Below are 16,255 nucleotides of genomic sequence, written 5' to 3'. Positions count from 1 at the left end.
TTCTACTTTTCTTTTTTACTCTCCCTTCTTTTTCTCTTTCTCTCTTCCCTTTTTCTATATTGCTCTCTATGTAGTTCATGGGAATGCTGACTCAATTAGTTCAAGCTAAGTGTTGAGTTGAGCGGTCCCTCCCTCGCAGTCCCAAACAAGCTATTCACCCAAAAGGCCAGTGTCAGGCGTAGCTATCTAGCGCATCCACTTGGCACATATAATTGGATACATTTCAACCAATTATCTCCAACAATGTTTTTGGGAATGCGTGGCATGTTTTGAAGGTTTGTGCTTGTGTGTGTTTTACTCATGTTGTACAAGGAGATCATGCAGAAACTCTCAACACGTTGGTAGATGTGTTGGCTCATTCTGTTTACACAAGGTAATGACACATAGCTACTCCTGTCATTTTGGAAACCTTAACCTCTGGCTCTGATAAACAGCAACAGTCAGATAAGGCTCTTTCAGGGGAACCTGCTGGCTGTGATGTAATAAGGCCATGTGGCTACACACTGCTTCATCTAGGTTCTCTCAGATCTCTGCTGTTTCCCAACGAGACCAGCCCAACCCACCATCACAACAATGACAGGGAAGCCTCAGGAATTAACCTGGTACAGTGTGACTGTCTCTATCAGCCGTATTACCTTCAGCAAATAATGGACAGCTACTGTATGTACAGCTAGTACTGTTCTGACAGACAGTAGCTTATACTGTATGATAAGCAGTTAGTCTGTTCACCACTTCAGCAAATGATGAGGAATAGGACAGCTACTGTAGTAAGCAAGAGGCACAGTCCTGACACTAACAGTAAGATGTTTGTCATATGATGCAGTATAGATGGAAATTGCTTTTGATATTCCTTTGTTTTGTACATTCTGTTTTGTTGTGTACCTCTCCCACTACTTTTCATACCTGGCGGCTGATGAATGTTGAGTGCCTGAAAGGACTCACTAAAATGATTTTGACCACAACACTGGAGAATAGGATAATGATGCGGAGTAAGCATTTATTTTAAAGTTACAAAATATTTAAAGAAAACATATTTTACTTTACATAAACTGTACAGATGACATTGATATGACTGAATGATTCTGAAACAGGAACTAAAAATATATTTTTATTAAATAGAAAAACTGGAGAAAAAAAAAATAGAATTAAAGATGAAAAATTAAGTGTCCACATGTTTATTGTACAAAATAGATAGAGAAAGGAAATAATATAACTAAGAAATAGAATCATCATATTGTACCCTGATACGTAGATTAGGCCTCTTATGATCAAACAGTATTGTACACAGAAAGTAACGTGATGGTCTCGCCATCTTATTATAATAATAAGCTCAAATAATATTGGCCTCTTTGGTTCCATTAATAGGTCAAATAAAATTTGTACAAAAAAAATACAATTTACTTCTAGAAAAATAACTTTCAATGGCAGTTTGTTTATTAACTAATCCCGCAACTTTTCAGTGCAAATGTCATAACAATCATTCGCTTTGGAAAAATGGAAGCGAAAGATCACATTTCAAGTATTTGATAAGAGGAGTTAAAGACTAGGAGAGGAGGAGAAGATCAGTTCAGTCTGGTAGAGTTGTGTAGGTGGGCATGGGTGGGTTACTATACATTGCATAAATTACGTGGCACTTATTTATGATAGGACACTCAGTACCCCTTTGAAGGCATTTCAATATGCAAGTGCTATTAGGAGTGGGAGTGTGCATTTAAAGAGTTTAGTCTGCAAGTGCTACACTGCACCATCATGCCCTGTTGGCCCATAACAAGAGTCTCCTCCTCGTTCACTTCGAGGTCCACTTTATCGAAACAAGTAGTGGCAGTGCGGACTGTTTTCTCTGGATGAAGTGTGTGTAGTTGTGCACTGTGCACAAAGTTCCATCTTCACCTTTAAACTGAGTGCTCGCCTGCAGTACGGTCACAGACAGGAAGAGAGAACGTGTGGTCCAATGCCAACAACAACAACATGTCAACAACGTTGTTGTTGTGTCGTCACCTCACCTGGACAGGAGGTTAGTCCCAGAAAGGCTCTATTCAATAATAAGCGCAGGCTGATACAGTTTCTGTAATAATTCCACCGGATCGAATGGGACAGTCATAGTGTCTTTATGACAGTCTTTATGGAAGTGCTGGTGTTTCTAATTGTATTAGCCGATGAATTGTCATTGTCAGTGCTTTTGTTTTGTCAATGTTCTGGTGTGCTTCAGTACTCAGGAAGGGGAAGAAGCCAATGTGCGGTTGGCTGATCCTGGACCTGTAAGCTTCCTTAAAAAGGTCCAATCAAGCCCTTTTTATCTCAATATCAATATTTTCTGGGTAACAATTAAGTACTTTACTGTGATTGTTTTAATTAAAATGGTCAAAAATAAACAAAAATAACTTCTTAGCGAAGAGCAATTTCTCAAGCAAAAATGTTGCTACGACTGTCAGGGAGTGGTCAGAGTGGTAAGGGGAAACTGAAAACGACCTGATATTGTCAGAGAGGTTTGGAACTCTCTTTCTTATTGGTCTATTAACTAATTTAGCACCTGTTGATGTCACTAGGCAGGCCAAAACTCCATCCCACCAAAACAGGCTGAAATATCAGGCTGTCTTTTCAAAAGACTCTAAAAGGGAATTATCATGATTTTCACAGTTTCACAGTATTATTATAAAACACGTTTTTGACTGCACTGGGCCAATAAGCGCTTTTCTTTCCATCTTCATCAGAGAAGAGATGAAGTACCATTATTTTTCATCTAAAAATGGCAAACTAGAAAAATAATATATTTTGGTGATCAACCATTCCCTTCTCCTCCCATAACTCTGGAACCGTTCTGAAGTTCTTAATATGAAATGGACAGAAACTGGCCTCGCTCAGCCAGATAAATAATCCATTAATACATGTTTGTTTATACCTGTTGGTGTGCTTCCATATAACTAAATATATATATATATAAAAAGTATTGTACAAAAGGGTCCTTTTGTACAATACTTTTTAACTATAGTCGTTTGATTTGACTTTCAAAGTTTAAAAAAATCACAGACAGTCTCAGGCACAGCCACACTCTTCCACTATCATATTGGGCACATCTCGTTTTACTATGTTGTACTCATCGTCGAAGTACAGCATAGACATGGTGCTGAGCTTGGTGGGGATACAACAGGAGTTGACCGAGCCGGGGCTCATGCCCCTCATCCGGTACTGGTTGACCACTGCCGTGTGGAACGACGACGCTGACCCCGGTACCCCTGCCATGTACGCCGGGCAGCTCCCCTCGCAGTAGTTACCATAGTAACCCGCAGGTGCGATGATCCAGTCGTTCCAGCCAATGAGGCGGAAGTCAATGTAGAACTGCTGTCTGCAACACAGGCCTCCACTGCTCCCGTCACACTCCAGGCCCCTCTTCCTGATGCGGTGCTTCCCTTCCACCTGCCGCGCCCGGACCACCAGGAAGGGCCTGTGTGAAGGGTCTGCTGTGTCGACTAAGATAGGAACCACGTTGGACGCCTCACAGCCCTCGCAGTGCACCTCAAGGTCCTGCCGCCGGCCACCCTTACCAAACACGGCCCTCACGGCCTCTGACAGGGGGAATGTGTGCCAGCCGCTGCGCTTAAGGTCCACGCGCTTCTCCACCAGGGTCCACCGACCTCCTCCCCCTGGCCCTGTTCCCCCCCCGGCTCCACCTGCAGTCCCAGTCCCTGCCTCCTTGTAGTGGATCTTCACTGTGACTTTTCGTCGAGGCCCTTTCTCGGAGCCGGTGGGCAGCAGCCTGAAGTAGAGCCACAGGTTGGCCTGAGACACGTACAGGTTCTGGTTCCCTTCACTGGAGATGAGGAAGTAGAGGCTGGACTTAGATACTTGAGATGAAGTCAGCTCATCTGATGGAGAGAAGAAGAGAGGGATGTGGGTTTAGTGATATATAGTGATATATATTGTACAGCAGGGTTCCCCAACTATTTGGCCCTGCATGTCTTGTGAGCACAAAAAAAGATATATAATTGTTGGACATAAAAGACTGTAAAAACACCAGAAAATCAGCTCCAAGTGATTTTAATTTTGGAAATCTGTTCCAAAGTATTCCGACACGCGTAACAATATGATTTTACTGTATACAAATGTAAGCTTGGTTTGAAATGATTATAGTTTTAAACAAATATTATATTTGTTTGGGCTTGACCATCCGCCCCCTGACCATCCACCCAAGAAGAAATTGGCCTGCAGCTGAATCTAGTTGATGAACGCTGCTGTACAGTCAAGGGTCAAGAGAATAAACTAACATGATTTTTAAGAGCAAGTTAGAAAAGTTGACACAATTCACAAAGTAAAACACATAGTTTTACAACTTGTGTCTGTGTGAATGAAAGTAATGTAACACTACATCTGAGTATCATTTGTAAGAGGCAGAAAGAAGTGGACAAACAACAACAAGGTGCATGAAGCAGGTAGCCAGGGAGGGAGCAGTTCAGTCACTTCTGTCTCTCCTCTCCTCTCACCACTCTCTTTCTCACACATCACATGCTGTTAGCCTAGTTTCTTATAGGCTGTTTCTCCTGACAGCCCAGTTCTGGGAGCAGGCCCAGTTGGCCTCAGGTCAGATTGTGAAGACTAGCGACAGAGCCAGAGATAGAGGAGAGAAGGGGAATGGAGGAGAAGAGAAGAGGGGAGGGGGGTAGGACAAGGCCCGGGCCCCGGGGGGTTCATTGAGTTCGCTGAGGGGTGTGTGTGTGTGTGTGTGTGTGTGTGTGTGTGTGTGTGTGTGTGTGTGTGTGTGTGTGTGTGTGTGTGTGTGTGTGTGTGTTGTGAGGCACTGCTGTGAAAACCCCTGAGCTCCCCGGAGCCTTTGAGACTGACAGCACAAAGACCTGAGTGAGGTATTAGGAGACAGCCGCGCTGCAGCCTGGCATTAAGCGCGTGGCCCTCCTAACCAAAAGCATGATGAGGCAAAAATAAAAGCCATTTACATGACACTGGCCACTTTCTAAAATGAAACAATGAAGAGATTCGAAATGTCTAAGGCATAATGGGGTTTGGGGTCGGCCATATTTTTTTTTAAGCCTAATGATGTCTTCCAAATTACTGTGAAAACCGAGAAGTTTCTGTTAAAGAGTTAGCCTGGATCGTCTTCGGCTGAGCACATGTTGAAGCGGCTAAATTACTTTGTTTGCAAACTGATTAGCGTGAGTTGGTGTCAACAGCTGGCCACCAAAGATGGTCCTTTGTAAAGCGACCTTATGCCTACAGGGTACTCCAGTAACAGTGACTTTAAATTAATGCACGCGCACACACTCACACCACGCGCACGCACAGACTCGCATTATCATACACACACAAACACATACAGTGTAAACAACCATCCCTGTGGCAACAACAAAAGCACAAGGCATATTGATACCGAACCCTCAGGGTGCAGTCTCAAGTATTTAAGAAGGAAAGAATGCATCTGAAGTGTAGATGTAAAGGCATTGATTCAATAACAGTTTTAACCTGATTTAACTTCTGTCATTGCCCAAGGACATGAGTATATATCCTTGCCTCATTTCCTATCATGACTTGCTGCTTGCCTCAACAGCTCCCAGTGATCAACAGGGGAGATCCTAGGCCAGGGCGTTTCTCTGTCTGTGGCCTGAGTGACACTGTGTGTAAGGCAATGAAGTGCTGGGTGTAGAGAGATGGCAGTCTGAATCTCTAACAACAAAGATACTACAGTCTGGACTGAAGCATTGTCATACATTCTTTTAAATATGCGGTGGAGTGTATCTGTAGCTTTTCCCCTATATCCCATCTGTGAAAAAAATACAGATATATTTTTTAATGACCCATAACTTAGGGTAGCTGAGACTGTCCACATTAAACTGGATGCTGAAATGGATTGAGAATCATCCTGCTGGAAAACACTTAAACTATTTACCTTTTCTTTGCTTTAAGGAAAGTCCCACAAAAACACATAGCCAGTGCTTGAACCAGGCTTTAGGGAGGTAAGTTCAGGAAGGAGGTGAGGTGATGGAGAAGGTTATGGAGACCAGTTAAACAAAGAGGTGTGCTGCCTGGCTGAGTGTGACGGGTCAATGTGCTCCTGGGCCAGGCAGGGTTAGGACAGGGCAGGGGAGGGGAGGGGAGGTAGACATCTGGGTGGACCTCTGTCTCTCTGGATGGAGCTAGCGCTGCTGGAGCTACAGCTGCCTAAGCGTGTCCCCACCTGTGCCACCAACACAAGAACAGGGCAGGCAGGTAGGAAAGGTGGGCAATCAGAGAGCGAGAGAGTGCACGCATGTAGCAGGGTGCTATGCTCATTACTCAAAGTCTGTGTCGACAGAGACCAAATGCCGCGGAGCACCGTTGCTCTGACATGAGCCTCGCCTTGCAGTCAGACACACACACACACACACACACGGCTCTGATAGGCATCCTTTAGGCTGCTGGAGCACAACGCTCAGCTCAGCACTCCAGCAATTCCCACAGAGGGAAATAGGAGAGGAGAGGGGAAAAGAGCAGAACAGGTCAGGGTGAGCCCCAGAGAGCCCCATAAAGCTGGACTTTTGGCCAGTAGTTAGTAAGCTGCTTTACTGGTAGTGGTGGAGGAGTGAGTTTGAAGTTGTACTTAAAAAGCTTAACTCTTGATGGTTTAATAAAAGCTTTGAAAAGCAGTTACACATGGAAAAGCACATGTATAATGATGTATGAGCAAGGGGTGAATCTACAGTTAGTCAGAGCACCTGACATATACTCATACACACACACTTGGATTGAGTGTGATGTGGAAAATTCCATGAGCGGCTTCAGACAGGGCATGATTGACGTGTCTTCATGAAAGACTCTGTCCCAGAGTAAACCCATCAGCCAGCCCTATAGCTCTGAGAGGGATACATCTTAAATGGCACCCTATTCCCTATATAGAGCACTATTTTTTACAGTTTCTTTTCCAGGGCCCATAGGGCTCTGGTCAAAATTAGTGTACTATTTAGGGAATAGGATGCCATTTGGCACACAACCCAAGGACTGGGCCAGAGTTAATGACATCCAATAATGAAGTCTTAATTCGTGTCTTGGACCGGAGTCACAGGGAGTTCAACAGGTCCAAGCGGCTATACCAACGACAATCGAGATGCACACATCTCCCCCTGCACTCCGCTCCGCTCCCGTGGTTACGGGACACTGAATCCCTCCGCCAAAGCGAGGGTACGCGAGACTGTGTCATAAGAGACGGTTGGTTGGCACTGTTCCTCACCTGTAACCTTGGCAGCAAGCCTCAGCCTCTGCTCCACTAGGCGTTCATGAGACTGAATACTGACTGAGAGATAAGAGCTATAGCTGTCTCTCTCTAGAGGACAGCGTCCCACACCATCAACACTTTTTTTGCCAGTAACGCTCACCACAAACTCCCCTAGGCCCCTACCAGCCATCCAGAAATGTCCACCACAAACTCCCCTAGGCCCCTACCAGCCATCCAGTAATGCGCACCACAAACTCCCCTAGGCCCCTACCAGCCATCCAGTAATGCGCACCACAAACTCCCCTAGGCCCCTACCAGCCATCCAGTAATGCGCACCACAAACTCCCCTAGGCCCCTACCAGCCATCCAGTAATGTCTACCACAAACTCCACTAGGCCCCTACCAGCCCTCCAGTAATGTCTACCACAAACTCCCCTAGGCCCCTACCAGCCATCCAGTAATGTCTACCACAAACTCCCATAGGCCCCTACCAGCCATCCAGTAATGTCTACCACAAACTCCCCTATGCCCCTACCAGCCATCCAGTAATGTCTACCACAAACTCCTCTAGGCTCCTACCAGCCATCCAGTAATGTCTACCACAAACTCCCCTAGGCCCCTACCAGCCATCCAGTAATGCGCACCACAAACTCCCCTAGGCCCCTACCAACCATCCAGTAATGTCTACCACAAACTCCCCTATGCCCCTGTAACAATATAACTTTAGTACGTCCCCTCGCCCCGACCCCGCCCCGGGCGCGAACCAGGGACCCTCTGCACACATCAACAACGGTCGCCCACGAAGCATCGTTACCCATCGCTCCACAAAGGCCGCGGCCCTTGCAGAGCAAGGGGCAACACTACTGCTAGGTTTCAGAGCAAGTGACGTAACTGATTGAAACGCTAGTAGCGCGTACCCGCTAACTAGCTAGCCATTTCACATCCGTTACACTCACCCCCCTTTCAACCTCCTCCTTTTCCGCAGCAACCAGTGATCCGGGTCAACAGCATCAATGTAACAGTATAACTTTAGACCGTCCCCTCGCCCCGACACGGGCGCGAACCAGGGACCCTCTGCACACATCAACAACGGTCGCCCACGAAGCATCGTTACCCATCGCTCCACAAAGGCCGCGGCCCTTGCAGAGCAAGGGGCAAAACTACTTCTAGGTTTCAGAGCAAGTGACGTAACTGATTGAAACGCTAGTAGCGCGTACCCGCTAACTAGCTAGCCATTTCACATCCGTTACACCCCTACCAGCCATCCAGTAATGTCTACCACAAACTCCCCTAGGCCCCTACCAGCCATCCAGTAATGCGCACCACAAACTCCCCTAGGCCCCTACCAGCCATCCAGTAATGTCTACCACAAACTCCCCTAGGCCCCTACCAGCCATCCAGTAATGCGCACCACAAACTCCCCTAGGCCCCTACCAACCATCCAGTAATGTCTACCACAAACTCCCATAGGCCCCTACCAGCCATCCAGTAATGCGCACCACAAACTCCCATAGGCCCCTACCAGCCATCCAGTAATGCGCACCACAAACTCCCATAGGCCCATACCAGCCATCCAGTAATGCGCACCACAAACTCCCATAGGCCCCTACCAGCCATCCAGTAATGCGCACCACAAACTCCCCTAGGCCCCTACCAACCATCCAGTAATGTCTACCACAAACTCCCATAGGCCCCTACCAGCCATCCAGTAATGCGCACCACAAACTCCCATAGGCCCCTACCAGCCATCCAGTAATGCGCACCACAAACTCCCATAGGCCCCTACCAGCCATCCAGTAATGCGCACCACAAACTCCCATAGGCCCCTACCAACCATCCAGTAATGCGCACCACAAACTCCTATAGGCCCCTACCAGCCATCCAGTAATGTCCACCACAAACTCCTATAGGCCCCTACCTACACACCTTGATCTTTGACTGTGACATCATTAAAGTCCCTCTGCTTGGGCCCAGGCCTGTGCCTGGGACTGGTCTAGTTGCCTCTCTCCAGGCTGCTCCAGGGGCCTTGTCCCTCTTTCCATGCCCTTGCTGGCAGCCTGGGCTCTGGGGGTGAGTGCCAGCTGGCCTGAAGGCAGAGGGGGTCTAGAGAGCAGGGAGCAAAGCCAGTTCCATGGCACAATGCTGCACAAAGGCTCAAAGGTATCGTGTATAATGGAAAAAAAGCAAAGAGGCCTGGTTGGATGAACCTTTATATGACAAAAGCATTCTTTAGAAAACGGAGATATGGGCACACCATACACCCCCTCCCACCTCCTCCATCTCTCCATCCCCCGAACCCACGACTCAAATGTCTCATGCATTATTCTGAGCGTTTTCTTTTGTTTTCTCATGCTTTTTGTTCTGAATGTTGACATATTGGGTTTAGCAAGAATGCACAGTGCTCTCCCAATAATTGCCTTGCTTTTGTTCCCTTGTCATGAGTGTGCTTACATCATTTCTATTGGAGGGTGACAGCTAGGAACCCATCCAGGCTGATTGTATACTGTGTGCTACAGCGTTGCACTGTGGGACCGGCATCTCACTTTGTTTCTTAATGGTATGCTTTCTCTGCTAAACAAACACTACATCTCAAATATGATGTTCTCACTGCACTAACCTGGCAATTATTGGTTTCAGTTGTTAACAGACAATATGTGTGTGTGTGTAGGGGGAAAGGAGGGGTTTATCTTCGGACCCTTAAGACTTAGATACATACACATTCTTAAAAAGTTGGATAAATGGCCAATTGAAGGGCTTTTCCCTTAAAATAGAGCTATATGCCTAAACACGTTTAACTGCTGAAATGGGATTCAGGGTGCTTTACTATTCCCTAGACAACACATGGGGGTCATTTAAGGTTTCATTCTATAATGAATTGTTGAATGAATGAATGAATGAACGCATGCATGCAAGTTGAATAATACTATGTGTCATGTTGACTTAGTGAAAGACCGTTGTTAATCACTTGAATTTTAAGGATATAGTCTCTCTTCGAAACAGAAAACGAAAATTAAAGGCATTGGCTGTAATAGGCTACACACATCTGGGTTGAGAACTTTACGAAACCCACTGGATCCCATCAGATGAGGCATTCAATCTCGATTATGAGGCAATTATATCGTGATTATGTAGGGTTGTATCCTGCGCAATTATGGCTGTCCTGATATGAATATTAATTCATCGAATCCTCGGGGGGAAAACGTGTTAAATGCTACTACTACACCTTTTGAAATTGAGTCATGACTCAGAAAAATAAAGGGAGAGAAATGAGAGTTAGATAAATGCTCTGATTATTGATAATTAGGCTACCTGATTCTGCGAAGCTGATTATCTCCGACGTCTCTTGCACCTCGTTACTGTAGGCAGCCTGTCCATCAAGGTTAGGGATCTCAACCCTTCCGTCTTCTCGTAGTTTACCTGCGTGAAGCCGCCTCAGCGCTGTCACCATCGCCGCTTTCGGAATAGGATGTGTGATGTTGGGTCTTTCTCTCATTTGTAACCTGTTCAAGATGTGCCTCTTAACTGCTTCCAATAAGTCTATATCCACCCGTTCTGACGCCTCCGGCAACCCGCACGAAGCGCACGACTCCTGGGTCACGGTTTGAGTCTCTGCCCCAGTTGTGCCCGTACCCGTTGTGCCCAAAGTACAGCAGATGGAAAGTATGCAAGCCATTAAACAAGCCAATGTGAGATTATATATTTTCATTTTCTCTGAGACTGGAATTCCCAAGCACGATGGAGAGGAATAATTCTGGTTATTCGATACAGAGAGCAAAGAAAGCGAGTTAGGCTACTTCACAAGTTTAGCATCCTGGTAAATATCCAGCTCTGCGCCAGCGGGAATAGTTTGCACATGGAACTATGATTGATGCACACGTTAGGGTAATCCAAAACAGTCCATGTGGTTTTTGTATTCCAAAGAGGTTGCTGTCAAGAGCTAATAGATTATTCCAGATGTTCTTATTTGCTTCCTCTCGAGCCCTGTAAAGCTTGGGTCCTTTTTGTGAAGCGCACTACAGTTCAGTTCTCATCTAAAGCACAATTCCAGAGGTGTTGGTTCTTAACCGGCTTTCTTGACCGGCGAATTTGAAATGAGCACCGTGTGTAGTAGGCTATCTGAATGGCACTACCGCGTCTGGCATGCCATTTCTTCAAATTTAACTTAACGAATTATTATATTCCATAACCTTTGCAAACCACATTTAGTATCTCACCGTTACGCGGGCTTTGTATCCGTTGATCAGGAGATGAAACGTTTGATGTGAAGTTCCAAATATGAGGTTACCACTGCCTTTACATTCAAATCACTCCTATAAACGCAACTTTAGGAATCCAACTAAATTGCAATCGAATTCATACGTTTGAGTAGACTATCCTATGCGCTTGTGTATGCGACGGCTCTGTCTCTGTGTCCTGAAATAGATGCTGTTATCTTTACAATGTTCTCCTTTGCAATCACGACACGGAGCCCATCGCACACGGGAAGTTTTTATACAGGAGTTGAAACCACGTGGGGCGTTCCACCAACAGGGCTCAAGGGATTATACGCTGCTGCTAGAACTATCTGGGAGGAAAGCGCCGCGGAGGATGGAGAGAAGACGTTCCTATGGTTACAATAAAAAGTAGTAGAATACAATAGAGAACACCTTTTAACCCTACATTATAATTGTACACTTCATTACCTCATTAAAAAATACTGTATTATAGGCCTAAAACAGATATATTGTCATTTTGAATAAATGTGGGGCTATTTCGGCAAGACATCTCATGCTCTAAAATTGGAACGATTTTATAAATGTTGGTATTACGGTGTCTGAAACAAACAAACAGATGAAACGAACAAACATAAACATGGACGCACGTATCACACACATACACAATGTGTTTAAACCGTCGCATTTTTGTAAGGTACTACAAGTTTCGAAAGCCAACGACTCGGTTTTGTATGTAGATAACTCAGGATAGGCAAATCACTTGACTGCAATGGGATACCACTCACAATGCAGTGTTCATACTGAAAGGCGCGTGCCTTGTGCGCTTTTACGCATCCGGAAAAAATGTTAAACAGCGCCACCTTTTGTTGAACCACTTTCCCTACATTATTAAACCATGAATCTGAAAGAAATCTGCTATTCTTTTTGAGGAAAGTGCCAACACATCGATCAGAAAACAAAGGATGTCTAAATATATCAACATGTCCCGACCTTTATGTAGGTTAGTGGGACAAGTGAACTGGCGCATTAGCCAACATTCAAGCGTGGTCGTGGATTAGGCAACAGTATAGTTACTTTTCCAGGCAGAGGCTTTACTAGACAGTCACATAGAGACATAGGCCTGTGTATGTGTGTTTATCTGTTTCTGTGTGTGTGTGTGTGTGTGTGTGTGAGAGAGAGAGCTAGAGGGAAGGAGAGAAAGAGAGAGAAGGGGAGGGGGTGGTAATAGTAATGTATGTAATTAATAAAGATGAATCCTAAACCCTATACCACGGCACAAATAGGGTCAAAACAACATGACTCAACGGTGCTTTTGCTTCACAGGCCTAGCATTGTCATGGATTATGCAACAGTATACTTACTTTTCCAGGCTTTGTTAGACAGTCACATAGGGACGTGTGTGTGTGTGTGTGTGTGAGAGTGAGAGAGAGAGAGAGAGAGAGAGAGAGGAGAGAGAGAGAGAGAGAGACACACACACACACTTCAATGTAGTTTATAGGGTTGATTGAACATTTAAAAATGTTCTTCTCTTCCAATGTGCTTTAGCTATCACATTTTTGTAAGGTACGCACAAGTCCTGACAGTGAACGATTCGGTTTAGTATGTAGGCTTATGGGTCTACATACTTATGACTTATGTGCTTTTACGTACGAGGAAAAATAAAATAAACAGTGCCACCCTTTGTTGAAACATCCACTACACTATTGAGCCATTCATCTGAAATCTCTGTTGATTATTTTTGAGGAAAGTGCCAAGACGCTGATCAGAAAGCAAAGGCTGTCTAAAAATGTAAACACGTCCAGACCTTGATGTAGGTTAGTGGGTCAAGTGAACTGTCGCATTAGGCAACGGGCAAGAATGGTTGTGGATTAGGCATAGGGACACAGACCTGTGTGTGTGTGTGTGTGTGTGTGTGGGGGGGGGGGGTGTAATAATAATTTATGTCATTCATAGAGCTGAACTCTATACCACTGCACAAATAGGGTCAAAACAACATGACTCAACAGGGCTTTTGCTTCATAGGCCTACTACATTCTAAATCATGCCCATATTCAGTGGTCTCCATCATGATTGACAGAGAGAGCCTTTAGACCAGGGGTCAAAGTCATTTTGCCCATGGAACCACTTGACTGTGTTCATTCATTGCTTGTGTGTGAACTTCTTCTCCGACATGAAATCCTTTCTACTAATCTGAGAGGATATTGATGGGAGCACAAGTGGGGCCCACTTTAAATACATTGACATGTCGAAAATGGCTCCAGTGCTGCATGTTTGACACCCATGCTAGACTGATGGAGAAGAGAAGGTGGACCCATAACCTGATTTCCTCCTGTAATAACCCTGTAATAACCTCAATGTGGCAATGGAGAGACTATTTATTTAACATGTTGTGCTCTCAGTTTTGATATAAGAAATCATAATTGCCAGTGGTAACACGAAAATATTGTATCTCACCTTTTTAATTCGTAATCCTTCAGTAGAAGACCCTTGAGAATGTGATGTCAAAAATCTTTGTTAGTACCTGGCGCCATCATGTGGAGTGAGAGCACATTGCATATATATGGAATATATTTTATATTTATCAGTATATGAATAACAGACACATATTAATCAGATCAAATGTACAGAGTGCAATGCATAAATATAATTTATAATTTTTGTTGACTGTGCAATATCTGTGCAACATCGAGTAAAGCATACAGTGCAAACAAAGACAAAATAGTTCTACTCTTTTTTTGGTATGAGTAAAAATAATTTACATTAGTGCCTTTTGCATCTCTTTGATATTTTAAGTAGAAATTGTGCACGAATATTGCATTTAAAAGCCCGTTACATTAAATTAAGTGCCCTTTAATTTAGACCACACGGAAAATTCCGTAAATCAGATTTTTTTATATGAATAAAGGCTTTTTTGACCCCTCTGTGCCTTCTCTTCTTACCTAACACTATTATGTGAGAACAATATTTTGGGTGAACAAATGTTTCATTTTGTCGTTATAATAAGGTTGGAAGCAACATGTGAAATTTGTTGTGGACATTTGTTGCAGCTTAAGTTGACTACAAAACACATTGCAATTATCTCGCTATGGGCTGGCTAGCATGTGAAGTAGCTAGTTATCTATAAAATCGCCTAAACAAACTGCACTATCAATTTAGGAGTCTACAATCTCACCATGTTCAACCTGCAGAGTGGAGTCTGACATTTGCAATGGCACCATGCAATGCACCCTGGACTGGTGGGGCAGACAAATAGGAGAAATGTGTTAGACCCTTTGTTAAATTACAAGTTTCTCGAGGTAGTAATATCGCAAAAATATGATCAGTGGCTCATTCGAGAGAAGACCTTGTATGACATCGGCCAATATTGAAATCTGACATGTATGATAGACGTTTTCACGAGGTAAAAAGTCGTACTCCTATTAACTTCCAAAGTTCTGTATCCAATCTTCAAGGAAAATATATTGAAAGGGAAACGTGTAGCTCTCGTAGTCGATACACTGTATATTGATAAACAAATGTTCAGACACACAAAGACTACTCCATGGCTATTCTAAATATGACAACGTTCCCATAGAGGAGTTGAATAATGGAAACACAATACTAGACATGGTACGGATTATTATAAAACATATAGAAAAGCAATAAAATACAACAATTGTTAAAGAAATAAACTACAACTACACTATACCTTTCTAGATAGGGAATGGTGGAAAATAATTTGTTTTAGACTCTCCATTTATAGTTTTTCATAAATCGATAAGACAGAATTAGTGAAATAATACACCTTCAAATATAAAGAACTGGAACACAAAAGTACTCAATCAACATGGTAGAGATAAAACACAGAGGACATAGAAGGCAGAGTATGTGGGTATGTGCGCATGTATACCCTAGACACCCCCTTGAGAGACCCATACACTAAGGAGCAGTACTTATGTGTTTTATGGGCCTGCTGTAACTAGCCTATACGCAGCCAAATCAGAAAGATGAATGTGGTCAGAGACCTACTAAAGCAGCACCGCCCTCTCAAGATTCTGAACCTGCCTGGCAGGATTGGTCCTGCAAAGCCAAAGCCCCCTGATGGGAGAGCATAATATTCAAGGAAATTCTCAAAGCTGCTAATGAGAACCTTGACGACCTTCTACCTAGCCGGTGAGGATTCTGGTGGGGTGCCCCCACCCAGGCAGTGGCAGTGCTGGCAACACTAGCTGCAGTAACCCATGGGGAGGGGATCACACTCTGACATTTAGAGAGGGGCATATTATTGTGGCGCTGGTGACACAAAATCATCAAAGATCTGAATGCACAGAGATGCTAGGGAATATGGTCACAACGGGGGACCGCGTGTGGGTGTTTCAGGGGAAGGGGGTATATCTGACCTCCATCACCTAAGACGTGACAATGGTTAATCAAATCTCCCCATTTTTGCTCAATTTTGCATGCCTTCTCATACAGCTGCAACTGTATATGCATTCGTAAATCAAGGCCTTTCTAGAGCTGGGCTCTGGGATGGAACAACTGTTGAGCATCTGAGTGTATGGTTGTTTATGGGGGAAAGGGGTTGAATGTGTATGAGTGTGTGTGTGTGTGTGTGTGTGTGTGTGTGTGTGTGTGTGTGTGTGTGTGTGTGTGTGTGTGTGTGTGTGTGTGTGTGTGTGTGTGTGTGTGTGTGTGTGTGTGTGTGTGTGTGTATCCCATAACTGTTGCAAGGGAGTAAAGATCTTAAGGACAATATAGGATGAATGACAATAATTGTTTGCTAAGATAATAATTGCTTGCCAAAATGTAATTTTTGTTATGCAATACTGGTAAAAGGTAACAACCTTTGCATAAACTACCTAAATTA

At 44.3% G+C, this 16,255-nt stretch overlaps 1 protein-coding gene across 1 annotated transcript; it reads right to left on the bottom strand.

The window, feature by feature from the left end:
• Nucleotides 1-970: 970 nt before the first annotated feature.
• inhbb (inhibin subunit beta B) lies at nt 971-11,675 on the bottom strand. Its single transcript, XM_071355277.1, has 2 exons — nt 10,505-11,675; nt 971-3,863 (listed from the first exon to the last, which is right to left on the bottom strand). Exons 1-2 carry the CDS (start codon nt 10,899-10,901, stop codon nt 3,034-3,036), a joined length of 1,227 nt encoding a protein of 408 aa, XP_071211378.1. The 5' UTR covers nt 10,902-11,675; the 3' UTR covers nt 971-3,033.
• Nucleotides 11,676-16,255: the final 4,580 nt, after the last annotated feature.

Source organism: Salvelinus alpinus, chromosome 20 (genome assembly GCF_045679555.1).
Source record: "Salvelinus alpinus chromosome 20, SLU_Salpinus.1, whole genome shotgun sequence".
Lineage (NCBI taxonomy): Eukaryota > Metazoa > Chordata > Actinopteri > Salmoniformes > Salmonidae > Salvelinus > Salvelinus alpinus.
This window is presented reverse-complemented; position numbering and strand designations above follow the sequence as displayed.